Source organism: Strongylocentrotus purpuratus, unplaced genomic scaffold (assembly GCF_000002235.5).
Source record: "Strongylocentrotus purpuratus isolate Spur 01 unplaced genomic scaffold, Spur_5.0 spur5_scaffold_19, whole genome shotgun sequence".
NCBI classification, from domain to species: Eukaryota; Metazoa; Echinodermata; class Echinoidea; order Camarodonta; family Strongylocentrotidae; genus Strongylocentrotus; species Strongylocentrotus purpuratus.
The window spans coordinates 28,130,231-28,157,015 of record NW_022145604.1 but is presented as its reverse complement, the minus strand read 5'-3'; the positions used below and the strand labels follow the sequence as shown (position 1 = coordinate 28,157,015).

The 26,785-nt window shown below is 35.1% G+C and overlaps 2 protein-coding genes across 4 annotated transcripts in view; one reads left to right on the top strand and one right to left on the bottom strand.

Annotated features, from left to right (window-relative positions):
- Window positions 1-3,108, top strand: part of LOC754362 — a 75,314-nt gene extending 72,206 nt beyond the window's left edge. The window contains exon 48 of the mRNA XM_030990787.1: window positions 1,122-3,108. Within this exon, the coding sequence (XP_030846647.1) occupies window positions 1,122-1,350 (229 nt within the window). The 3' untranslated portion in view covers window positions 1,351-3,108. The remainder of the gene's footprint in view (window positions 1-1,121) is intronic.
- A 6,380-nt stretch (window positions 3,109-9,488) lies between these two features.
- Window positions 9,489-26,785, bottom strand: part of LOC105443222 — a 52,883-nt gene continuing 35,586 nt past the window's right edge. For all 3 annotated transcript variants that reach the window (XM_030990782.1, XM_030990783.1, XM_030990784.1), the window contains 12 exons: window positions 25,509-25,634; window positions 24,219-24,346; window positions 22,910-23,162; window positions 22,246-22,368; window positions 21,743-21,870; window positions 20,373-20,613; window positions 18,023-18,098; window positions 17,405-17,445; window positions 15,910-15,982; window positions 12,729-12,769; window positions 12,223-12,295; window positions 9,489-10,984 (listed from right to left, as the gene is read on the bottom strand). In XM_030990782.1, the coding sequence (XP_030846642.1) occupies window positions 10,600-10,984; window positions 12,223-12,295; window positions 12,729-12,769; window positions 15,910-15,982; window positions 17,405-17,445; window positions 18,023-18,098; window positions 20,373-20,613; window positions 21,743-21,870; window positions 22,246-22,368; window positions 22,910-23,162; window positions 24,219-24,346; window positions 25,509-25,634 (1,688 nt within the window). In that variant the 3' untranslated portion in view covers window positions 9,489-10,599. The remainder of the gene's footprint in view (window positions 10,985-12,222; window positions 12,296-12,728; window positions 12,770-15,909; window positions 15,983-17,404; window positions 17,446-18,022; window positions 18,099-20,372; window positions 20,614-21,742; window positions 21,871-22,245; window positions 22,369-22,909; window positions 23,163-24,218; window positions 24,347-25,508; window positions 25,635-26,785) is intronic.

Here is a 26,785-nt window from a genome sequence, read left to right as displayed (position 1 = left end):
TTTAATAGAAATGCCCAATTACTTTTCATGACGAAAACTCGTCGTTTAAAATTGAAACCCCCATTTGACTTTCACCATTTCTACTTGTACTAGAGCTGAGATTGTGATAAGCCCTAATTAAAAACACTAGCGCTGTAATCCACCCCCACCGAGACCTTGATGAGGTGATAGCGAGAGAGAGATAAGCATGATACAAGGGGAAAGGAAGGGAGAAGGGAGAAAGAGACACATGCAGGGGTTCGCTGCCAGAGTTAAAATTGTTGTTATATCGCCAATTATGGGTCATTTTGCTTCGTTCGAACTTTCATTTGGTCTTCATCTAAATTATTAGTGACTTTAGGACATAAAAATATCTTAAAACAAGTAAAATACTTATTTCCTACTTCTCATTTCCTTTCAGGCAGACCCCAGTAAGAGTTTGTTTACACTAGTATTACGTAAGATGATGTAGAGTCAGCTGCAATCCAATATCTTAATCTCTCACTCAGAGCCTCAAGGCTCTGTCCAAGTTTTTAACGAGAGAATTGAAAGTGGGGTAGTGAGACCCCATCAGATTCCAATTGGTGCCTGTGTAATAGTAGTAGCTCTCTCAAAGTTTTAACGAGAGAAACGAAACTGGGGTATTGCTACCCCACCAGATTACAAAGTTTTAACGAGAGAAACGAATCTGGGGCAGTGCTACCCCACCAGATTACATGACTGCTGTGCTATAGTGGTGGGGTATAGTTTTAACGAGAGCTTTTCGTAATGTGTTTTTGTAATAGATTAGTGATACATTACATCATCTGAGCAGCAGCGAACCATTTTGATTGGTCTATTTGGGGCTCTCCTTGCAGGGGCTGCTGGTGTGACCAGCTTTCAACAATTATACCTGTGAACCGGCAATTGTATGCAATTACACAATATATACCAAAACAGGTCTGAGGAAATACATGTGTTATTATGGAGACAAGACCCTTCACATGTATATACATTTGCAGTACTTTTAATGGCATGTGCACATAGTAGCATAAAGCTTTCGTAGTCTATTACTCAGAATTTATGAATGTCTTTTAAAATCTACACTGTTTAAAATGATTGATTAAGTACATGTAATTAATTTTGAATGATTCTATTTTCAGATACACCAAAAGGTCTTCGTCTATTACCCCTACACCACATCTTCCCATGTATGAAATTGAAGATTCCAGGGAGAGTTCCAACCCCCATGTAGGCATTGGTCAGGACAATGTATATACTGAACAACATGGCTTCATGTCTAGCTCTTGTGATCAAGTTGATAACGAATCAGCGCCCTACTGTCAGACCCCAGTTGAGAATTTCAGAACAAACTTTGAGGTTGACGAATAAACAATTAATGTCATCATGATAGTCAGAATTTTCAACAATTATGTGAAACAATATATCTATTGATCACAAAACTTAGGTAACTAAGCAAACTGTGGCACCAAAATATGCGTCCAGAGAGCAAAAGACATACTAGTTAGTGATGTTTGTTAATTCTGTTTTTTTTAAATATCTGATTGTATACAGTATAGCCACATCCAGATGGTTTCTGCAGTTACCAGCTGCATATTCTTATAATGGGGTCCTACGTCTGTGTGAAAAAACTACGATTTCCAACAGTTATGCATTTTGTGCTCTGGATGCATCTTTTCATGCCACTACATTTGGCTAACCTACCATAGATAACTCGAACATAAAGTTACCATAAAAATTCAACACACATACATATGTATGCATCTACTGCTGTATGTATTTGTATAGTGGGATGCTATTACAATTGTATTGGCGTGTGTGCTTGTGTGAGTGTGTGTGTGAGAGAGAGAGAGAGAGTCATTGTGTTTATTAAGGAATATTTTGTAACAAATCTACAACATTTATATAGCTTACAGATATGAGATGGCCACAATGATTTTGACTTCACAAACAAGAATATATGAGATATTTTTGTGAGGCCTAGAGTCACGACAGTCTTATTAGGGAACAAAGAGAATTTCAATACAAATTACTTTGTGGGGCGATGTACACAAAGGAGTATTTATTTAAGATTGGTTTTGTTGGTGATGACGAGTGTTCTCTCTGTGAACAAAGTGCAGAAATATATTCGCATTTGTTTTGGAACTGTGACATCCAAATATAAGTAGATTCCTGTTGATGTGCAGGGCTGCATACAACTCATATTTTGTACAATCGAGCATACAATACCAACATAGGAGTTGCTATGTCAGACGAGCTGTATCATGACCAGGAAAAGAAAGTTAATGTGAAGGGATTGTATGAAAGAATGCAATTCTTTTGTGAGCATGGATGTGCTGAGCTGGGAGAAATTACATACAACTGTCTCTTGTGAGCCCACTAATGATTGACAGATGATGTCACAAGATTAATCAGATCTAGAGCATTTTTTTAGGGTGGAGCTTAGCAGGTCTGAGAAAATTATTTTTAGAAATATCAAAAAATGAATGAAATATATTTAGATGTTTGAATAACAAAATATCAGTTGTATGAAGCCCTGCACATCAACAGGAATCAACTTATATTTGGATGTCACCCGACCTTTATGTACAGTTTTGATGTCATGATACTATCAAGATGTAAGAATTAGTGGAACTTAGAAATGCAGATTGGTAGGATATCCATGTCGGAATTTTAGGAAACTCCCAAATAGTTAGATGCTTTAAGACCAGTTATTTTCTTGATTAAAAAAATGATTTATCGGGCTAGAGCAAACTTAATAATACCTCTGCCAGTTGAAGTACATAATATATAGGGATGAAAAAAAGGAGATAGCAACACAAGGTCTTAAACTAAGTTTACATTTGCAGAAGTGGGCAGAAGTGGTAGAAATATTAAAACTGACTGGAGTTTTTTTCTTCCAGTGAGCAGGATGTGCGTGTGTTTATATTTAATGTTTTCTTTAATTTCATGTTATATTGTTCCATTCCTTGATTATTTGTTTATTATTAGTATCCCTATGTTTCCATTCATCGTTATAGAATGGATTGTTTGTTTTGTTTTTTCTCTATGGAATTGTTTAATGAGATATAAACAAACTGTATTAAGAACAAAACAGAAATATACATAGGGTGTTTTTTTTCTGGGGGTGGGGGGGGGGGGGGAGGTATTTTATGTTATATTGTTTCCATTCTGTCATTATTTGTCATATCATTGAAACGTATGAGCTTGTTTTTTATATTATCTATAAAATGTAATTTAGTTTCCTATGAATATGTTGAATGGAAGGCAATGAATAATATTCACACACAAAAAGGGGCTGTTATATCAAATCTTTGTTAGTACATGTATTACTGGTAGTGCCAGTAATTTTTGTATATTATTTGTAGTAGTAGTTTTGGTAGTAGAAATATATTGATTATCATTATAAATATCATTATTATTATTATTATTATCGTCACTACTGCTATAATTATTTTTGTTTTTAGTAGTAGTATTACTATATTCATTTGTTTTATTATTATTATCATCACTACTACTATAATTATTATTATTATTTTTTTTAAAAATTATTTTCAATAATTCTGTCATGGAGGCTAATCGTATAAAATTGTTTGATGAATTTTAGTAAAACGATTAGGTTCTAGCAAAGAGGAATAATTGCTATGTGGAATAGTTTCAATTTGAATTTCTTGCATCTTTGTATATGAATAGTATTCCTGTGTTCATCTTGATCAGGTTGATATCGTTATATTTCCTATTTCTACAAGTTAACAATGCTGTATTGTTATAGTGGGATGAAGTTCGGTTTGTTTGGCCGTTTGTGTTTGTGTGGGCGTGGGTGTAGGTATATGAGAGAGACAGTGATTGTCTTTTGTAATGGGTTGTAATATCATTTCCTTGATTTTATGATTATGAATTATGTATAAAATACTTCTTGAATGTTATACTGTTATGATGTTAGGTAGTGGTATATTATGTACACAGAGATATACACTTTGCTGTTAATACTGACGAGTGCTTTTTAAAGTCATTAATCATCAAACTAGGCCTACATGTATTTTGCGACTGCTGTCTTTTGAAGTGCATATGGTGGAAGGGCTGTGATTGCAGTTTTGTGATATTTACATAATGATAATTTTCCCTGTATTCACTCTTATCCCACAAGACAAAGAGACAATTTCCATCTCCCCCCAATCCCAACATTTTTTGCCCAATATTTTGTTCTTCTTTTGTGCCCCCCCTCCCCCTCCTCCCTCCCCCCCCCCCCCAAAAAAAAAAAAATCATGCTGACCAATATTACGCTCATTGAGGGGGGGGGGGGGTGGGGGTTTAAGGAACATTATTTTATTTTTTTACTCAGTACCCCCCCCCCCCCCCCCCCCCAAAAAAAAAAAAAAAAAAAAAAAAAAAAAAACACCGCCCTTGCGTACGCCTCTGTATATACTACATGTTCACGTTGATTTTTTTGTTGTTATATTGCTATTACTACTGTGTGTGTATGTGTAAGAGAGAGTTTAATGTTTTTTCATATTATTTAAAGTTGTAATATTTGTAGTAGTAGTTGTCGAAAAGAAGTACTATTATAATTATTATTACTGCTATTATTTTTATTGTAATTATAACTACAATTATTATAATTTGTTTTATTAGTAGTAGTACTATTGGTGTTATGCATATCATTTTTAATTATTTTGATACTATAATTATTATTATTATTATATTCGTTATTATTATTATTTTCGTCATTATTCTCTCAACAAGGCTAATTTCTGTACAATTGTTAAATTACTCTTAGAAAAACGATTGGGTACTAGCAAAAAGGGATAGTTGTAAACAGTTTTGAAGCTCCAGCATATAGCAATTATCAGAATGGCATAATCAAAAGAAAACCTTACAACAAGCAACTAAAGGTAAAGAGACCAGTTTTGTTGTTGTCATCTTTCGAATTGTCCTTCAGGTTACATAATGTCACTTTTACATCTACAATGTAAAGAAGATACAGTACATTTCATCTTTTGAGAAATTAGTATGACTTTTTGAATATCATGAGAAGAAATGAGAAAGGCACTAAAGAGTGTGTTTTTTTATTTTCCAACTTGTTGTTTTGTTAGAATTAAATCGTTTGCCGTGTGCTGTGTTCAGTTATATATTTTTGTATTTGTTGTATTTTTATTGGTGTTTCAGAATGAGGGAAGAAAATTGAATACATACAGTATGTCTATGAAGTGCATGACAGTTACTTTTGTGATGTCCTGTTTTTACATGAAGCTTATCATCAGGGAACCCTTCTCAACGGTAACTGGGGATAGCAAAACAAAAGTTTACATGATGATAGTTGACAAAGGTTGTAATTATTCATACCCTCAACTAAACAGCGTCAATTCAGAAAGAGAAGGGCCTGAAGTCTAATGTTTTCTTTCGACTAAAGGCTCTCTCTCATTCTCAACTGACGAGAACATATTAAAGTGGTGGAAAGAATAATTCCATGATCTCTCTTTTGGCATGGGATTCAGATCTAGCGGCATTGCCTTTCTGTCCCCCATCCCCCTTTTTTCCTTATATTTCACTAGCGTTCAAAGACCGCAATTCAAGTGACGCGTTCAATTTTTACATTTTCTTTTGGAAATCAAAAAATTATGAAAGAATGATCAATGCCCTATGTATATGTATAAGCGAGACTTACTTGCTCAAAAACAATTTTATAACTGTCAGCTTTAATGATGAATTTAATTAATATTGTTTTATGTCAATATTGCAGCTAATTTCAGAAACTTCTTTAAGTTTTTGTATTTGTTTTACTTGCTTCCATATGTTTTTCTGATCACAATTTTTTTAGACAGAATAAGGGGGTAAAATCATCAGCTCACTGTTTTTATTTCTTCCTATTTCAAAATATCTTTAAATTCCACTTCCCTGTCCGTTATTAATATTAGCAGTTGTATTTACTTATTGTTTGTAATCGATATCTTTATCTTTTTTTTGGGGGGGGGGGGGTAAGACCTATTTGGCCATTTGATTAGTTCTCAAAACTCAATTTCACATCTTTGCTTCTGTCTCTCTCTTGTCTCTCTGATTTCATCCCATCTTTCTCGTTTGTCCACTCACATTTTATTACAACTACCGGTATCTATATACATGCATGTCATATGCATGGTTTGTTCTATAAAAGAACATGAAAACTATGCACTACATGGCACGATTAATCTCCTCAAAAATATGTAAATTAAAAAAGAATCATTTCCATTATTAAAGAAGACAAGACATCTCTTTTTCTCTCTACACTTTAGTTGCATTCACTGACACATAAAATACATGTCGTTTAATTTAAGTATGGAAAAACGATATATCAAGAATTAAAGTGATAAACATTGTTAGTGTGGGACATGTATATCAACCCATAGCAGTTCAGAGTTCCTTCTTTCTTTCTTAATTTAATAATTTTTCCCTTCTCAAAAGTTGGCAGCGATTAATCAAATTTTCCTACATAATTTCAAAAAACTAAAATGTTTATTGCAAAAACCAATGTTAATAAAATTAAAATTTAATCAAAAGTTGGCCAATTTGTACACAAAAATAGAGATGTTATACTCATAACTGCGTTGCCAATTTAAAGAATTCAGTGATTAGTTACAATTGAATCACTCTCATTCGAGAACGGCACAACGTATTGCATTAGAAATAAACTCAGAATTTCTTTGGTTTTGTTTTTGCTCACCTGCTCATGTTTAATATGGAATTCTTAGCATTCTCGTCAAAAGATAATGAAAAAAGGCACTTAAAGGAATCACTACTGCTATGAGTTAAGAACTACTTTTGATCTTCTTTTCTGCCCCAAAGTAGATATAGATTGCCTTAGCGAAAAATTGTCAATTTGCAAAGTTTTATGTATAGTACTGCAACAGCTAGCTAGGTAATATAAGCAAAAGGTTACTGGTTCCGCCGCTTACTTCATTAATTTTCATAGAAACGCTGAAAATATATACATTAGTTTAAGCAGAAAACTACTGAGTTACATATATAATTTGTAAGATATAATGTACCGCGTATCCCAATATAAGACGATTCTGGGTATATTGTTTGAATATTATCAGGTCATGCTCTATTTTCATAAACGCTAAACTCATAACTTTCATCTTTTTTTGTGGTAATTAGTGCCATTACTTAATTTCTACAAAAATAAGATAGGTGTACAAAAGTTTATATAAAGTTACATGTACTCACAATGTTGAAATAATGACTAACAAATCTTTGAAATAAATCAAATGACTAATATGATCAATACTGTACATTGTATATCAAAATAAAACGAATTCAAACTTAGAGCATTAATATTCAAACGTTATTTACTTTGACGAATACATGTACCGGTAGCTCTTAAATAAAGAGGAACTCCTCACGTTTGGATTGATACTTTTCTTGCACCACTGATAGAGTGTATGTAATAACTTCATTCTGCTTTCTATTAATCAAAAACTTGCAACAGATAACATAATAGCTGTCATCTTCAGCAAGCATGAAGCATGTACTCGGCCAGGCACAGCATTAGTGATGCAAGATTTGTTTTGATGGGAAAGTGAGATGTTCCTCTTTATCCAAAACGTTGGAATAGTAGCCCTCTGACTTTAAATAGCCCTTATTTATATAACATTGTAGAATACATACGTATAAATTAGTGCAATTTGATCTGAATATAGAGAAAAACAAATACAATTTTTAAAATTCTTGAATACATATATATATAAAGTAGTGCAATTTGATCTGAATATAGAGAAAAACAAATACAATTTTTAAAATTCTTGAATACATATATATAAAGTTGTGCAATTTGATCTCAATATAGAGAAAAACAAATACAATTTTTAAATTCTTGAATACATATATATAAAGTAGTGCAATTTGATCTGAATATAGAGAAAAACAAATACAATTTTTAAAATTCTTGAATACATATATATAAAGTAGTGCAATTTGATCTGAATATAGAGAAAAACAAATACAAATTGTCAATATTCGAGATAATTCTTATACAGTGAGTATTAAACAATGTAAACAAAGTAGCTAATTATTAAAAGTCATAATCAATACGACCTTGACATCTGTTTCATTGTAAAGAATTACTTGGTTTCTACACTATGATACATTTTCTTCCACAGATGACTGCATGAGCACCAGAGTGTTTAAAAAGTTTCTTCAAAATCTCCTTGTACCAACTGGTATGTGCTGATGTATCTAATGTCAGTGAGCCTTATACATGTGTAAATCTGGTTTTTAAATCCTTTTAAAATGAAAATACCTGATTCATGCTTCAGTGGTCCATTGTTTAAGGAGTATCTAAACTTGAATAGGACCTCGGGACAGGCGCGTACGCAGGATTTTTTCAAGAGGGGGTTTAAACATTAATAAATCGGCCGAAAATTTCGCAACGACTCAGCCAGCCGCTGAATAAGCGCTGGGGGCAGGGGGGGGGGGGGGGGGGGGGGTAAGAGGACACTTTTTTTTTTTGGTTCCGAAAAAATCGCAACGACTCAACTGGCCACTGAATTTAGCGGGGGGGGGGGGGGTAAGAGGTAATTTTTTTTTTTGGGGGGGGGTCTCGAAATTTGAAAATTTGACATTTTGCTCTGTTGGGGGGGGGGGGTAAGGTCACCTTTTTTAGGTCAGCCATAGGAATAAAAAAATTTTTTTTCAATAATTAAGATTTAATAAATGCAAGAAAAAAACTCATGTCGATAACTACCAAAGATAATGACAATAAACTTTTATATAAAAAAATATAGCACTCCAAGTATAAAGCTATACTATCCATGTTGTATGACATGTGACTCGATGACAAGGGATGCTAGAGAGCCAAGATTTTATCACCATAACAAAGAGAATATCATAAAGTTTGGTTTTAAAAGGGCCCTTTGTTTAGTCTGAGTTGACAGTGCAATCTTTTATATTAAAACTATGGATTTTCCGACTGAAATAGCAGTTCTCAAGGGCTCCTGACCCACATACATTGCTTCAGACAAACTTCGTAAAAGAGGATTGTGATAATACATTTTGGAAAGGCAGTTACTCGGTCATCCATTTCAGATGAGTTATGAATAAGGTATCATTATGTAGAATATTAGTTGCTTATTTGAAGGCCACAAAGGACATCACTTTCAAATGGGAATCAACAAAAGTTTGGTATACATTTATTTTATACGAATTGTTTATTAAACTGTAATATAGTAATATAGCAATCAAAAACTGTTTATCTTCAACTTTTCATAATGAACACTTACACTAGTGAAATTAATGAGTTTAGCATATAAATCATTGATCCTAGATGCGTGTACAAAAAACCACTAGTAACAATCAAGTTTCTGCCTCATTACTATGTTTACTCTTCTTGAAACATCAAACTGGAAGATATTTCTTAAAACTTTGTTGTGTCTCACAAGGAAACTAATAAGATGCTCCAAGAACATTGACATGACATCACTAAAGGAAGTCTGCTTTATTTTCAGTTAGTAAGCACTACATTTTTTTTTATGTTGTTTTTTTTTTTTTGTTCTTAAGTCCTTGTCTGTCTATCAATGTCATTGTGAAAACTGATGTCCAGTCAAAATCCATCAGTGTTATGTCAAATTTAACTGTAAGTTGTATGTTACAAAAATTGTTCATGTCATCTGTTGAAATAGCGGTTTGAAGTTGATAATGTGGTAACATAACCTATATGTTACCATGGTTACCTGCATGTTCTTGCAAAGGTCAGGCAATAAGTCCAAGAACCATGGCTTTGAACGGCTCTATTTACAAACGACTTTAAGTGTAATCATAACGCTTTCACTGGAAGTTCTTCTCTACAACGTTTAATCAATGATAATAGTTTTCTTGTGTGTATGCCTTTGTTTTGAGAGGCCTGTCAAATTGAAGTTACTACCTACATTTACCTTTCATCAGGCAACTCAAGAAAAAAATCTTATCAGACAACTGAGTTTTTACATATTATTCATATGCATTATTATCATGATGACTTTCGGCATGATCAGTTGCTGACTGTTTTGAAGCATCTCCCATCTCCTTCATCTGATGCTGTGATGTCTGATTGAAAATAATATCATTCTTTGCACATCTAAATAAATGCAATAGTACAAATACACTGAAGATTAGAATCTTAAAAAAATATTTGGAAAGTTATTCCATCAAAACCGGTTTTGACATAGACCCAAAATAACACACCTGAAGTAAAAAAAAAAAACCATTGCGTATTTCGTAGTTGTACTTATCTTTGGGCTTTAGGTGACAATTCTGGATTTGAAAGGTAGGAATATATGGCCCTTGATGTTTTCCCTTGAGCAATTGACCATGACAAATAATAGTTTTCTTCTATTTGCAATATGCTACAAACTGGGGGGGGGGGGGGGGTTTGAGGGATAGGGGGATATTTATCTATGCTGGCCCCCCATTCAGTCAGCAGGTCAGCATGACAAGCTTTATCTGAAATGAGGTATGGGTTTGGGTATGTATATTTAATATTTTCTGTTGTAATATATTAAGTTTGTTTAATTACTTCCTTTTTTCAATGAGTATAGACACATTTTCCTTAATGGTGATTTTTTAATGGTGATTATTAAGAGAAACAATAACAGCATTAACATTAATGGATTAATAGAAGGGACTGTTACGAGGAGCAGAAGCAGCAGCTGTTGAACCAAAAGGTCGCCCTCTGGTGTTCTGGCAGTAGTAGAAGTTGTCCGAGGACTCGCTGGCAAACTCTGCTGGGTCGTTGCGCACCACTGCCCCACATGATGGCGCCGATGATGGGGCATAACGTCGCCCTCCGTAACCCCAATTCTCTGCTCCCTCCAAGAACTCTTGCTTGCATTGTTGTCGACGACGAGCAGCAAAGAGGATGAACCAGCAGAAGCAGAGAACAACAACAAGGAAAACACAACCAGCGACTCCCAAAACGATACCAATAATGATCCCTGTTGAGAGACCAGAAGTTGATTCTAGCTGGCATCTGATTCCTTCATATCCATCCAAGCAGCTATGAAGAAAAAAAACATTAAAAGAAAATTTCATATGCACTATTTTAATATTTGGCTAGTTTGGAACTATAACTTTAATCATGAACTGAGCAGTCAAGAACATCAAACAGGGTTCCAAAATATTTTCTGAGAATGAGGCATAGTAGTCAGGTGGCTTAGTGAAATTATCATTACTTGCCGGATAAAAGCACCTTTTTTGGTACAGGACTTCCTTAGGAACTACTAAACGATATTAGGCGGCTAGGAGCCCCCGGCAAAAAATTCAATTTAAGGGAGTGGGGGCGGGAGCATCTTTGGGAGTCCCCAGATAATTTTATAACATTGATTTGTTGTTGTACAAATGCCATTTTTGGTACGGGGCTTCCTTAGGACCTACTGAATGATATTAGGGTAGGAGCCCCCTGCAAGAATATCATATAAGGTTGTGGGGCGGGGGCGTTGCCTCGTAGTTCCCCAAATAACTCAGAAGGTAATATAACATTGATTTGTTGTTGTACAAATGCCATTTTTGACACAGGGCTTCCTCAGGACCTACAGAACAATATGGGGTAGGAGATTGTCAAGTGGATTTGGCGTCATACAAATCTTATGTATTATTATTATTATTATTATTATATTACCTTATAAATTATTTGGGGGCTACGAGGCGACGCCCCCACACCCTTATATGATATTTTTGCCGGGGGCTCCTCCCCTATATCGTTCAGTAGGTCCTAAGGAAGCTCTGTGCCAAAAATGGCATTTGTACAACAACAAATCAATGTTATACTACCTTCTAAATTATTTGGGGACTACGACGAGGCAACGCCCCGTCCCACACCCTTATATGATATTCTTGCAGAGGGCTCCTAGCCTAATTTTGTTTAGTAAGCCCTAAGGAAGCCCTGTACCAAAAATGCTGCTTTTATTCGGCAAGTAACGATAATCAATAAATATGACACTAAGCCACCTGACTATAGATATAAAAATTAGAAAATTAAAAGTGCTGCACCTATTTCTGTGTATGCTGTTTGAGGTCACTAAATCATGTGACTGAACTCAGAGGAGTCAGTCAGTGATCACTTGTTTAGGAATGAATATCTATTGATTTTCATAATATATTTCATGTTAGACATAACAATTTCCACAATATTTCAATTACTGAAAAAAGGGTCTGTATACAAAAATTTATTCAATGCTACAAAAACAAAAAACAACATGTACACCAGTAAATCATTTTTGCATTATATCAACTCACATGCAGGAGGCAACCCCATTGCTGTCAACTTCGCAAGTGCTGTTGTTTTGGCAATCCAACTCCTCACATGAAACTGGGAAAATACAGGAAGAAAAATAAAATAAAAAGTTGTTCCAATACCACTGACTGGCGAGATATATGTACATTTGACGGAGATTACAAGTTGTCGCTTAAGGGTTATCTGGGTTCTTTATCATAGCACATAATTGATATACTCAATTTAGAGGCTGGGTACACCTAGGTGAGATAGAGATGAGACTGGGTAAAGGTGATGTCTACACTCTCTTCTACATGTATAATACTGCTTTACACACAGACAAAACTCAAGTATGACCTTTAAAGCCACTGCAATACGGTTGTATAGAATTTGCAAATACATGTATCCTTGCATGGGAATAGCATAGACAAACAGTTATAGATAGCAAAGAGCCCAGTTGAAAGCAATCCAATTATATGAAATATGTATGTAACAATTACAATAACATGATATTCTTTTGAAGACTTACCTGGAATTTCACAAAACGTCCCTGTGTACTGTGCGGGGCATCTTAATTTGAAACATAATAGAATTAAAAAAAAGTGAGATTAAATGCACGGCCCCTACAGAAATAATACGCATCTGGATGTTTGCAGTTTCAACCACACAAAAAAAAATGTACTAAATTCTCTTCCTAAGGATCCAGCTAGACATATATTTGTGTTTTCAACAAAAATGGGGGAGTCATGATCGATCTTACTGCAGTAATCTAGCACAAAGTCATACATTACTTATGTTACTTTGCCACTTCCTAACAACATGTACATAAGAAGTCAACCTACAGTGTACATGAAACATGGCTTCTAAAGAAATATCCACCTCTACTTTGGAAGAGTGAAATCGTCATGTCAGTTTTTTACCAATTTTCACAAATCGCATACCACACTTAACATGCCAAAATAGTAATGAGGAGACGTAATGGCTCAGTAGTAGAGTATTGGTCCTGTAACGGGGAGGTCCCAGGTTCAAAACCAAGTCAAAGAGCTTGTGCCCTTTGGTAAGGCATTAATCCTCATTACAAGGACTTATAGATGTCCGTCCCCTGGAAGTTTACATATAAGCATATAGACATGCTTGCTTTAATAGCAGACATCATCGATCATCAAATATCATGAGAGCAATCTTGCAGCATGAAAATCCATTTTAACCCAAAGCAGTTCAGATTTGTCTAAAGGTCTACATGAATCATCTTTTACTTCTTAAACTGGCAACAATTGTTTGTCGTTTCCACTCTTTCAAATCATAGTTTTACAAAATATAACTAGATGGAACTTTGACTGCATGTAGTCGAAAATGATGCCTCTGCCATAGAGCCATTTTACAAACCGAAACAGAAGCAATCTTTAAAATTCAAGTTTATTTTGTAATCCATTAACAGGTTCCCAGAATATAGTGATTACAAGCTATTTTCAATATATATGTATGACTCTTTGATCGTTGACCTCATAACCCTAAAATCTAATCAGTTCATTGGCTCTGCAATATACATACACTGTTGGTCATAATGGTGGAATAATTATTTTTACCCCAGTTTAGGGAAGGATTTAAAAAAATTATTTATTTCTAATAGATCTAGATAATGGCAAACATTCTCAGATTTTATTGAATATTAATTTGCGAGTGTTTGTTTTGCGTGACTGCTTAATCATATGTGTGCTACTATGCTAATCAGCTAAGGGACCTACGTCCTTAAGTCATAATTGACAGTAATGAGGATTAATACCTCACAAAAGGGCACTAATATGTAGCTGATCGACACGATTTCTATCCTGGGGCCTCACAGTAACAAGGCCATTGCTTAGCCCCTGAATCATGACTGTACGCAGTGTTTGCTAGGGTACGCGGCCCCTTCCACAAATCCCCTAAAACGAAGAAAATGCAATAAATTGTCAAAAATTAATTGCATTTTCCCCCGGCCCCCAACAAGAAAATTCCTCTGTAGGGCCATGCATTATGGTTCAAGGCATGGCCACACAGAGGAATTTTTCCTGTTGGGGGCCGAGGGAAAAATGCAATGAATTTTTCGACAATTTATTGCATTTTCTTCGTTTTGGGGGATTTGTGGGGGCGGCCGCGTACCCTAGCAAACACTGCGTACAGTCATGATTCAGGGGCTAAGCAATGGCCTCGTTACTGTGAGGCCCCAGGATAAAAATTGTGTCGATCAGCTATATTAGTGCCCTTCTGTGAGGCATTAATCCTCATTACTGTCAATTATGATTTAAGGACGTAGGTTCCCTAGCTGATTAGCATAGTAGCACACATATGATTTAGCAGTCACGCAAAACAAACACTCGCAAATTAATATTCAATAAATTCTGAGAATGTATGCCATTATCTAGATCTATTAGAAATAAATAATTTTTTTAAATCCTTCCCTAAACTGGGGTACAAATAATTATTCCACCATTATGACCAACAGTGTACATGTCCTGAGTTTGATAGTAATCCATCTGTCGGTTCTAGTGATAATGCATCACAACCTATTTCAGCATACATAATGAGCCCCATGAGCTTTGGCCTTTGACCTCATGACCCCAAAATCTATTTAGTTCATTGCCTCTGCAAGAGACAACTATGTCCTGAGTTTGATGGTAATCTGTCCATCGGTTCTAATGATAATGTGATCAAGAGCTATTTTTGAACACATTATGAGCCCTGTGACCCCAAAATATAATCAGTTCATTGGCTCTGCAAGATACATATATGTCTGGAGTTTGATGGTAATCCGTCAATCGGTTCTGACGATAATGTGATCACGAGCTATTTTTGCATACATTATGAGCCCTGTGACCTTTTACCTCATGACCCCAAATATAATCAGTTCATTGGCTCTGCAAGATACATACACGACCCAAGTTTGATGGTAATCCGTCAATCGGTTCTGACGATAATGTGATCACGAGCTATTTTTGCATACATTATGAGCCCTGTGACCTTTGACCTCATGAGCCCAAAATATAATCAGTTCATTGGCTCTGCAAGATACATGCATGACCTAATTTAGCAGGAATCCATCAATCGGTTCTTGAGATAACGCGATCACGAGAGCGGGACGTATGGATGGACAACCTGAAAACATATTAGGGACTTTTAGATTTGCATGACAACAATGGGGACTGCTCCGTGTGACGTCCTTGTAAGGCACTGCCAGGGCCTTAAAGGACGTTACACGTGACTGCCAGTGCCTTAAAAGGACGTCACACATAGCAGTCCACGCAAATCTAAAAGTCCCTAATGCTAGTCACTTTGTAGCGGAGACATAAACATGTATTTCATATGACAAAGTGTGCATGGAAGTTCCACAAAATCAAAATGCAATTGCCAATTTGTACACTAAAATAGTGATCATAAATTGCACTCTGCATTGCTAATTTAGTGACAATTATACATTTTTATTAAATCATTCTTATTCACGAATGGCACAACATACAGCAACAGAATTAGTAGTCTCAAATTTCCCAGTGAGTTTTGTACTTTCAGCTCATGTACATTTTGTAATTCAGAGCATTCTCGAGTAAAAAATGAATATAAAAAGTCACAATAAGGTGATATTAACTGTTTTGAGTTAAGTATTGAAGAGGGGGGGGGGAAGTATACAGTCATCATCTTATAATTGGGCAAAGTTAGGATAAGATGATTCTCCTTACTCGCAATATGGATCTCCCATCATGTCTACTTGGCATACTCCTCCGTTCTGGCAAGTATGTCTCTCACAGGCAACTAAAATAGAATATCAAAATATTGATCAGTTCAATCAGTTAACCCTTACTGTACTGGGGGGGGGCCCCCCCCCCTCGACATTTTTGGAGATTGCACCGCAACCGCTTGGAATTTTGAATTGTCGTTTCATGACTGTTTTCCCTGAAGTCTTACGCACATTTTGATACCATTTTCGTCGAAATCGGATATAACTGTAAGGTGTTGCATAACAATAAGTATGCACATGTCATCAAAAATATGCTATAATTGCTTGATGTACAAGCAGAAATGTGAATACAGGTTTAGATGTATTTATTCCTAAGTGGGAGATATGAATTGATATCAAATTGCTTTTATATGTTTCTCAAAGTAACTTGATGTATTCCAGAACAAAAGAATACATTAGAAATAAAACAATAGATATAATACAAAATAAAAAACAATAAAATACAAAAGAAAATAAATATTTGAAAATCGCATCAAATTTGCATAAATTATCATTATTAATTACATCAAAATAACTACTTTGTGTTAGAAAAGAAGTTTCATATGAAAGAGTTTTAATAAACATTAAAAAGTGGAGTCTGACAATTTTTGTAATGATTCTAGTTCCCTGTATATTTCCAGATTTGATATTCATGAATGCGTATTCATAATTTATGTAAATTAACCTATGCATTTTCAAATATCATAAAAATAATGTAACCTCATGAATTTGAGATGAAGGAAACATTTATTCAATACATTTCCAACATTCTTCACAAGTCTACAGACAAATATGTAGAGTTTTCTGTAAAATGAATACATTAGCATTTTGCATAATTAATTAGGCTATAATGACAAAAATTTGCATATTAGGAAAAAACTAATTATACCATCTTGTTCCTTACGTAAATATCTACAAACATGCACATTTTTGTGTTCATCGGACTTTCTACGGCCGAGATCAAAGGGTGGGGGGGGGGTGCTCCCAGCCCCCCCCCCTCCCCCAGTCACGAGATGCTCAAAATAGCCCAGTACAGTAAGGGTTAATGATAATCACATTGACAAACATAAATAATGCAAAAACAAAAATATTAGATAGATAGATCCATTAAATAAAGGGTCTATTATTTTCTTACAAATTGATGTGTGCCTAGCCTATAATTTGATGAAAACTTTCAAATATAATTCCAACAGTACAACTATGTTGAAATACCAAACCTAAGTAAACCTGTGGAAACTGTTGGAAGTTGGTGATATTTTTTCAATCACATATATCTGCATAATATCAAGTTAGGACAAAATGTGAGAAATATTCTTATCTTTCTCTCTTCAACTACATGGTGTATCTATATTGTATTTTGTTTACTTCAAAAGTATTGCACATATCCAATATCATGTTCACGAGATAGATCTTGAATATCATTCCGAAACTGAATGAAACCAAGGAAACCAACTCACCCTTGTTTTCACAGACTGGTCCACCAAAGCCAGGCGGACAACTAAAGAGAAAAAATAGAAATAATCATAACATTAATCATAAATACATTACCATTAAAAACAGTAGAGAAATCTTGTCACTAAGATTGTCATTTCTGATGTTGCATGAAAATGTTTCTCCTTTAAAACATTTTTTAAAATAACTATGCTGATAAAAGAGAAAGTGACATATCAAATTGATTAACCACACAGATCCTTTTCCTCCGTTATTTTTATCATATTTGCCATTTTCTTGAACTTCTGTACATATTATTAATAGTGCTGCAATAATACAATGACACTGATTTTGCTTGCTCTCCTTCCTTTAGAAAAGAAGTCTATAGTAAATCATTAGATTAACCTAGCAAAGAAAGATATCAGTTTCTTTTACATTGCTTACTTCAACCATGCATAAGATGGTGATAATGTTCCAATTATATTTTGGAGAGATGAGGAAGAAGAAATAGAATAGGAAGATAGGATGCTAGATAGAGGAAAAGGGCCACGAGGACAGATTAAACAAAAGAATAAAGAAAATATAACATAATAAGTCTGGTGTCACCAATATATTAGAGGGTGTTTAATAGTAATATGACTTACGAACAAGATGTGGTATCGGTAGTGACATTATACAGGCATGTCCCTCCATTTTCACACGGAGTTGGCTCACACAGGTCTGGAAAGAAATTTTGAAAAAAATATAAAGGAATGTAATTCTTCTAAATCAGTTCTTAATAGTATAAAAAAATAAAGACATTTTCGTTTTTGTTCACGTCTTTGTATCTTATTACACACGTATAACTGCATAAGCATAGGACCATAGCTTTGATTTAATGATTTATTCCAATTGCTGTTCACACAATGCATTCATAAAAGAAACTGGCGGTTTACCGGGCATATATACACAGGGTGTGGTTGATACAGATACTAAGACGACTAAACTGTTAGAGTTTATTGGTTGGTTTCACATTCGCATGCAGATTCAGTACAGATAACAAAATATACATAAAAGATATATTGTTTCATAATTTAAAAGAAATGATTGTAGCAATTGACATCAAACTAGTTTGACAACTATTATCATGTTTAATGAAACCCAGACAAGAAAAGTACAAAACTTCGAAATGTGCAGGAACCTACAGAAAAGCATAGCTTGTAAAGAATAGGTTCCTGGGAGACGTGGAAAAATGATCAGGAAAGAATATGTTTACTTTATAGAGACGTATTCATAATCAAATGTAAGAGGGTAGTAAGAGGGTAGTAATTTGACAAATAATTGTATACAAGTTCAATAAAAATTTGGGACAAATTAATACAGACAGAAAACTACCCAAACTAAGAACTCTCTTAAAGGTACTATGTCCCATTTGCAGGCCAAAAAAATGAAAAGGTTAAATTCCAATGGCATTTGAAAGATGATACTAATTTAGAACTTCTGTCAAAACAAAAGGGTTTGAAAATGTCTTTTTGTGGGAAAATAACGACCATTAGTTGTCAAATCGACATAAGTGATTGCAATCACTTATGTAAATAGTCTGATTTTTAGGCCCTTGTACATATATTATGTTTTGTGCTGCACAAAGACTCAATCAGTTTAATTTTGGCCATTACAAGAAGTTGGTTATTGATGTAGACAAATGCTGCATGTACCTGTTACAGCTCATTTATGTATGTTATTACCAAAGAAAACTAGATGGAATTTTGACTGCGCGCAGTCGAAAATGATGCCTCCGCAATAGAGCAATTTAAACAAGTTTGGAGTTTAAATCTCCAGTGGTTCTTGAGATATCATGATAACAATCTCAATGTATGGAATTTCATAAGTTGACCTCTGTGACCCTTGACCTTTGACCTATGTGCTCCAAAATCTAATCAGATTGTCTTCCTATGGTGATACACACTATCATTAAGTTTGAAGTTTAAATCTCTAGTGGTTCTTGAGATATTATGATAACAATCTCAATGTATGGAATTTCATAAGTTGACCTCTGTGACCCTTGACCTTTGACCTACGTGCTCCAAAATCTAATCAGATTGTTTTCCTATAGTGATACACACTATCACTAAGTTTGAAGTTTAAATCTCCAGTGGTTCTTGAGATATCATGATAACAATCTCAATGTATGGAATTTCATAAGTTGACCTCTGTGACCCTTGACCTTTGACATACGTGCTTCAAAATCTAATCAGATTGTTTTCCTATAGTGATACACACTATCACTAAGTTTGAAGTTTAAATCTCCAGTGGTTCTTGAGATATCATGATAACAATCTCAATGTATGGAATTTCATAAGTTGACCTCTGTGACCCTTGACCTTTGACATACGTGCTCCAAAATCTAATCAGATCGTCTTCCTATGGTGATACATACTATCCTTAAGTTTGAAGTTTAAATCTCAAATGGTTCTTGAGATATCGCGCTAACAAACTCAATACAAGGAATTTCATAAGTTGACCTCTGTGACCTGTGACCTTTGACCTACGTACTCCAAAATCTAATCAGATCGTCTTCCTATGGTGATAAATACTATTCCTGAGTTTTAAGTTTAAATCTTAAATGGTTCTTGAGATATTGTGATAACGGTCAAACGGGACGGACGTACGGACGTACGGACGGACAACCCGAAAACATGATGCCTCCGGCACCACCTTCGGTGGCGGAGGCATAAAAAGAAGTCAATCAGTCCCTCAATAGTGTCTGACAGTGAAGGCTATAAAGTAAACTGGTTTCCTTGCATAACTTGAAAACTAGGACATTGCTAACGTTTAAATTTCACAGATAGGACATTCATGAAATCTTCATGATTCCGGCAATGTTCTACAGAATTTGATGTTGGCTGCAAAAGGGACATAGTATCTTTAAAGCTCAGCCGACTCTGATTATTATTATCAAATAAGTACAAGTACATCCAACCATGCCTATTCCTATAAGAAGGAAGGTGTACTTACTCTCATATATAAGTTCTTCCACATAGACTGTATAAGCATTCCCTGTCCAGTCACTTGGAGAACCTTGGAATCCATTATCACTAGCGATCTGGGCCCTCATCATGGCCTCCATCTGGGATGTGCCGTAGATATCGATGATGAAGTCGACGATGATACTTCCTGGGCGGAAGGCTGCGATGTTACATTCGATATAGGTGTATGGCACATTGACATTCATCCATAGATTAAGCTGGTACATGAACTGCAACATAGCAAGCAAATATAAACAAAACAAATTAGGAAGCTCATCCCTGTTTGAATAGAAGATATTATGGAGGTAGTATGGAGGTAGTATACAGTGTGAGTCCAAAAAAAGTTTACACCTAGAAAATTGCTAATTATTTTAAAAATCATCTATGAACAGTAAATGATTATACATCTCATAAAAGAGTGTTTTATCCCAAATCATTTGGTATCATTTTAGGGTGGTATGTGTTCACGATTGGATGAACGGGAGGCATTGCTTGCGAGAGTGCATAAATCGATTTGCGCCAAAGTTGCTTGTGTGTTGTTTGAATAAGACAATTAGGATTTGGGTATTAATTCATTCTTTGCAGATCAAAATAACATCCCTAACAAAATTAGTCATGCCACACATATCAAATATCGAATATCGAATATCAATAAACATTCGTACGCGTGTGTGTGTGACTTTGCTTCTCCAAAAAGCATATGCAATGCATTTCATTTGATAAATTCAATTCATTCTCTCACTCCGCTTATCCCAAATGAATACATGCTGTAGGCATCACTTTGGCGCAAGTCGATTTTTGCACTCTCGCAAACAATGCCTCCTGTTCATCCAAGCGTGAACACATACCACACAAAAATTATACCAAATGATTTGGGATAAAACACTCTTTCATAAGTTGTATAAACATTTACTGTACATAAATGATGTTAAAATAATGAGCAATTTTCTAGGTGTAAACTTTTGTTTGACTCACACGGTAGTACGAAGGTAGAAGAATACAAGGTATTATAAATTTCTTAGTTTTAATCAGAATTAGCTCAAATTTTGCAAATCTGTTTCTCTCATTGCCCCTTTATAGGCATCAATGAAGCAGTCAAATATCCCAAGGTAAATAGGCAGACTCGAGCTACAGCATAACAGGGCCTTGAGTTTCATAGAACTTGTTACTGATAACAAATTTCAATAACTGTTATAAGCTACTAAAATCATGGCATTTGATTGGATGAGAGCCAATTTGTCATAGAAATTTAGCATTTGTTATTGATAACAAGTTTTATGAAACAGGGCCCAGATACTGCATAAGCACAGAGAGTACAGAGCCTTTTACAGAGGCCAGGTATTTTCTTCAATCACTCACCACGTCACATGTGATGGCAGTCATATTTGAGAATTCAGCTGAGTCTGTGTTTGCTAATGCAGGCGAGTAGGTTACATTATCACCATTAATGCTTTTGTATCGGAAACTCCCAGCCAGTCTTGTAGAATCTGTGAATGAGGCACACAAAAAACACTTTCTTATACTGCCTTTATGGCTAGAACCATGACAAGATATTATATTTTCCATCAAGATCCAATATTAAAAGTACAGAATCAAATAGAACTTGTTTTATTAGCTCAAATCCTATATCCTAAATAATGAAAATTAATTTTTTCTTCCTTCTAAATATAATGCAGGCTTTTAAAAATAAAGGAAATCCAAACAGATGGTATGATATAGCAACTGTGATTGCCCATATAAAACCCTGCAAATTCGTTTATCTATAAAGCATGGTTCTTTACACAGGTTTATACTGTGATTCTACATTATGTCAATTTCATTTAAATGCAATGTAATCATGAAAATAAAATGATGACACTTACACAAACAAATTTCCTTGAATCGTATAGAAGAATTGGTGCAGTAACACTCAAAGCCTGGGTCTAATTCAGTACAACCTTCATTTAGTCCTGAACACGATGTTTCTACCATGCACTCTGAAGCATCTACAGAAAAAATAAAAAAATTAATGATACAATATAATAATCGTCATGAAAAAAGAAACTAAAATGAAATGAGAATATCATTTTGGTTAGTAAAGAAAATTCTCTAATAATCAACATTTCCCATCAAATTAGAAGCACCGTATTTTCAATGTTTACTCAACTGCGTATATACTAAAATGTATCAAAAGTGTTAAAGAACTTTCAGAACTTTCATGGCAAGGTCCTAAAGTACTACACAAAGGGTATAGATACATTTTGTCATGACTACGGTACTCAACAAATATTATTTTGTATAGATCACATCTTCCTACAACCAAAATTCACGACCATCTGGTGTTAAATTCAAACTCAAGACCGAATGCACAATTTACGTGCAAGCTGCATTTCAGTATGGATCATTGCTGCAAGATTTTAATTACTAAGTTAACCACTTTTCTTAAGGACTACTAAATCAGTCCCTTATAGGCTCAATACACTAACTAGCTGGTTCATGTACGTTATGGGAAGCTTGATCAAATGAGGTTCAGAAGAGTCATCTTACCATTAAAGAAGAGGGATAGAAGTTGGATGGTATTTCCGTTCTCATCGGTCCAAACTAAAGGAGCGCCAGAGAATCCGTTGCTCATGATATCGGAGGTAGCAGTAGCTATGCCCTCTGTTTTCTCCCCATACACAGTGATAGCATACGACACGATCATCTCAGAGAATGAACCCGGAGCAAAGCTGGTGACCTCACAAGTGGACGTGGGGTATGGCGTGCTGGCGTTTACCCAACCATCAATTACATTTAGAAACTGAAAACAGAGAAGAGACAATACAGAAAGAATGTTCAAAGATAAATTGTGGAGAGTGAAAAAGATATTGGGTTTATGAGGCATGAAGAAGTGACATCACGAACAACTTTTTAAAACAATATCAGACAAGATTTACTTTACATCCACCAGCACTAATCATTACCGCATCACATCTTTATTTTTATATTACATTTCCATTCCACATCTACTTTTACCCTGAATTGCAAGGCAATACGGAAAACATGTAGCAAATGCTCATGATTGGGTTAATTTACAATGCGATTTTTCAAAAATATACAAGGCACTACACACACCAAATAACACCCCATCTTGTGCCAGATTTTGATTTTTTTTTTTTCATTTTATTTTCTTATGCATTCATGTAAACATACAGTTTTTCTATAATAATAATAATATAAAGTACAATAAGTATTTTTCTGACAATGAATCATTCTGACAATGAATACATATATATATAAATTGTTATTTAAAAAAAACGAAATGATAAACTGTCATAAATACTAAATTTCCTATAAAATTATTTGCGGAAGAAGGACTGTCATTGTAAGCAGATTGCTTGATAATACGACAGCCCCAGATGACACGCTGGCATGGCTCTCAAGGCTTTATTTGTCACAATAGCTGTGAAACATTATATGAAACAATACCCAACCTCAATCAAAACTCATACAATCAGGGAATTTCTTATCATCAAACTACCACCAAAAAAAAATTCCCTTCTTTCTATGGGCTGACAATTATGGATGACAAAAATATGGAATGAAATAAAAACTTGTTTTAAGTGAGGGAGTATCGGTGAATTAGGTAGTCTAATCAAAAGTCATTTTTATGTTAATTGATAATAGTGTAATTCTACTTGCAAAATCTCCTTACAGAAGTAATGTATATTTGAAGCTCACATTATGAATAAATTATTTACAACATAGCACTATACTAACATTTAAAAAGGATGATGTTTTGGTAACGGTACACTTTAATGTCTTGCCATAGGACATTTGTGATAATTTATTTAAGTTTAAACAACAAGAATCTTACCGCTCCACAGACAAGGGCTTCCAAGTTCATGTATTCCTCCGACGTTGGATCTGATAGCGAGGCTGTGTACGGTACGATCCTGCCGTTTACCAGGTTGATGGTGATGGACCCAGTGATGGTGGCGCTAGCTAGTTCATACAAAGAATAAGGTGTTTACAGGTCATTGGTGGTATCATGAGAAGTACAAGAGCAAGTGAGAGAGATAGAGACAGAGAGAAAAGACATACATGAACAAGGAAAATAAGGGGAGGACAGTGAAATCAAAAAATTGAAAGGATGGGGAAGACAGGTAGAAAAGGAAGATTGAAATTGTGTCAGACTGGAATCATTTTAGAATGTAATGACTGCTATGAGAGACATACCGGTAATTGTTTTTATACGCTCAAGGGGAGGTTACATCGTGCTATCGCCCTGAGGCATGCCAAGGGGTGAGAGCACGATGTAACCTCCCCGAGAGCCTATTAAAACAACAATGCCTCTAATATTATTAATAATAATAATAATAAAAATAGGCATTTCTATAGCGCCGTCTATCTAGATAATTTTTATTTTGAGGCGCATTTATTATTTCCCCGGCTTTAGCCTAGCTGCCGTTTATACAGCGCTCCAGCATTTCAAGGAATTATTACCTGCCAGATACCCATTTACATCACCTGGGTTTAGTGTGGCAAATGTAGATCAATGTCTTGCCAAAAAACATTAGTGGCGCGGCGGGACTCGAACCGCGGAGCTTGTGATCGACACTCCGGCGACGTATCCACTCGACCACGACACTTCTACAAAGCAGTCACTATAACTTTTTTATACCAAAAAGGAGATTGCATGCATATGGTAGTCGCGTTCCACACAAACTAAGTTTAATAATTAACACGTAAACCAAAGGGGATCGCAGTTCTCATACCCGCCTACCAGTCAATAGTCTTTAGAAAAGTGCCCTAGGGCGAGTTTCAAAAGACTATTGACCGGTTTCGACATTTTACGTTTCTTTACGGGAATGGCTAAAATCACAACTCTAATTTCGACCAATCAGATGGCTGGATATCTAAAGTGAGGTATATAATGTATAATATTCATCATCTGAACTGTGAAGAACAATTCTCACTTTTATTCCTATTGCCAATTCAAATTGATAAGAATTTTTGGCTTCTAGAATGAGTGAAAAATGTGCAGCTCACAGGATGAAATAGAGACATTTTCAGATAACCATATATTGAACAGAAGAAACAACAGATAGAAGGACAGATAAAAGAGACATCAACAGAAAAGAATTTGCCATTATTATAAACTTACTCAGGCAAAAGCCTCTTGTCCTCACAAAGTCTGCAGCACACACACATTGGTAACTTCCAACTGTGTTCTCACACTCCTCATTAGCCAAAGTGCATGGGTTACTGCCACTGGCACACTCATCAATGTCTATATAAGAGAGTGTATTAAAGTCATGAGAAATAATGGAAGAACATAAGATATGTATCCTAAGATGACTATATAGATATATAAAAACACCCAAATCAAGTATTAGGGACTCTTTAAAAAAGTGTGAGAGCAAACAAAGAATGCATCAAGTAAAACAAAGTAAATCACATATTACAAGCAGATTTCAAGGGGTTTATTTTGAAGGTGGCAATTTAGACAAATTAATCTCTGATGCAAAGTGACACGTTGTTTCATGTTTTGGATGCAGCCACTACACAACATTTTTCAGGTGATAGGACTCAGAATTTGGAAATAAGTTCAGTTCCGTCGGTAATTAGATTACAAGCTGGTGTATATGAAGAAAAAAAAAGAAACTAGATGAAACTTTGACTGCACACAGTCGAAAATGATGCCTCTGCCATATAGCGATTTTTCAAACCAAAACAGCACTAATTTAAAAAAAAATCAAGTTTGATTGTAATCCATTAACAGGTTCTCAGAATATCGTGATTACAAGCTTTTTTTTCATTAACATGATCTTTGACCTCATGACCCTAAAATCTAATCAGTTAATAGGCTCTGCAATGCACATACATGTCCTGGCTTTGATAGTAATCCATCCGTCAGTTCTAATGAGAATGCATTCTCAAGATATTTTTGTATACATAACGAGCCCTTGACCTTGGACCTCGTGACCCCAAAATCCCATCAGTTCATCGGCTCTGCAAGATACATACATGACCCAAGTTTGGCAGGACTCCATCAATGGTTTCTTGAGAAAACGTAATCACAAGCTATTTTTGAATACAAAATGGGCCTGTGACCTTTGACCCTGTATTACAAGAGCTCGCACGCACGGAAATTTATGTTAAACGGTCGATCATTCCGTTATTAATAGTCATAAAGAGACAAACATGGTATCAATTTGTTTGTAAAAATATCTGAAATATCATGAAAGAAAAAAAACTAGATGGAACTTCGACTGCGCGCAGTCGAAAATGATGCCTCCGTCATAGAGCAATTTTACAAACCAAAACAGAAGAAATTTTTCGAATTCAAGTTCAATTGTAATCCATTAACAGGTTCTCAGAATATTGTGATTACAAGCTATTTTTGCATACATAATGAGCCCATGACCTTTGACCTTATGA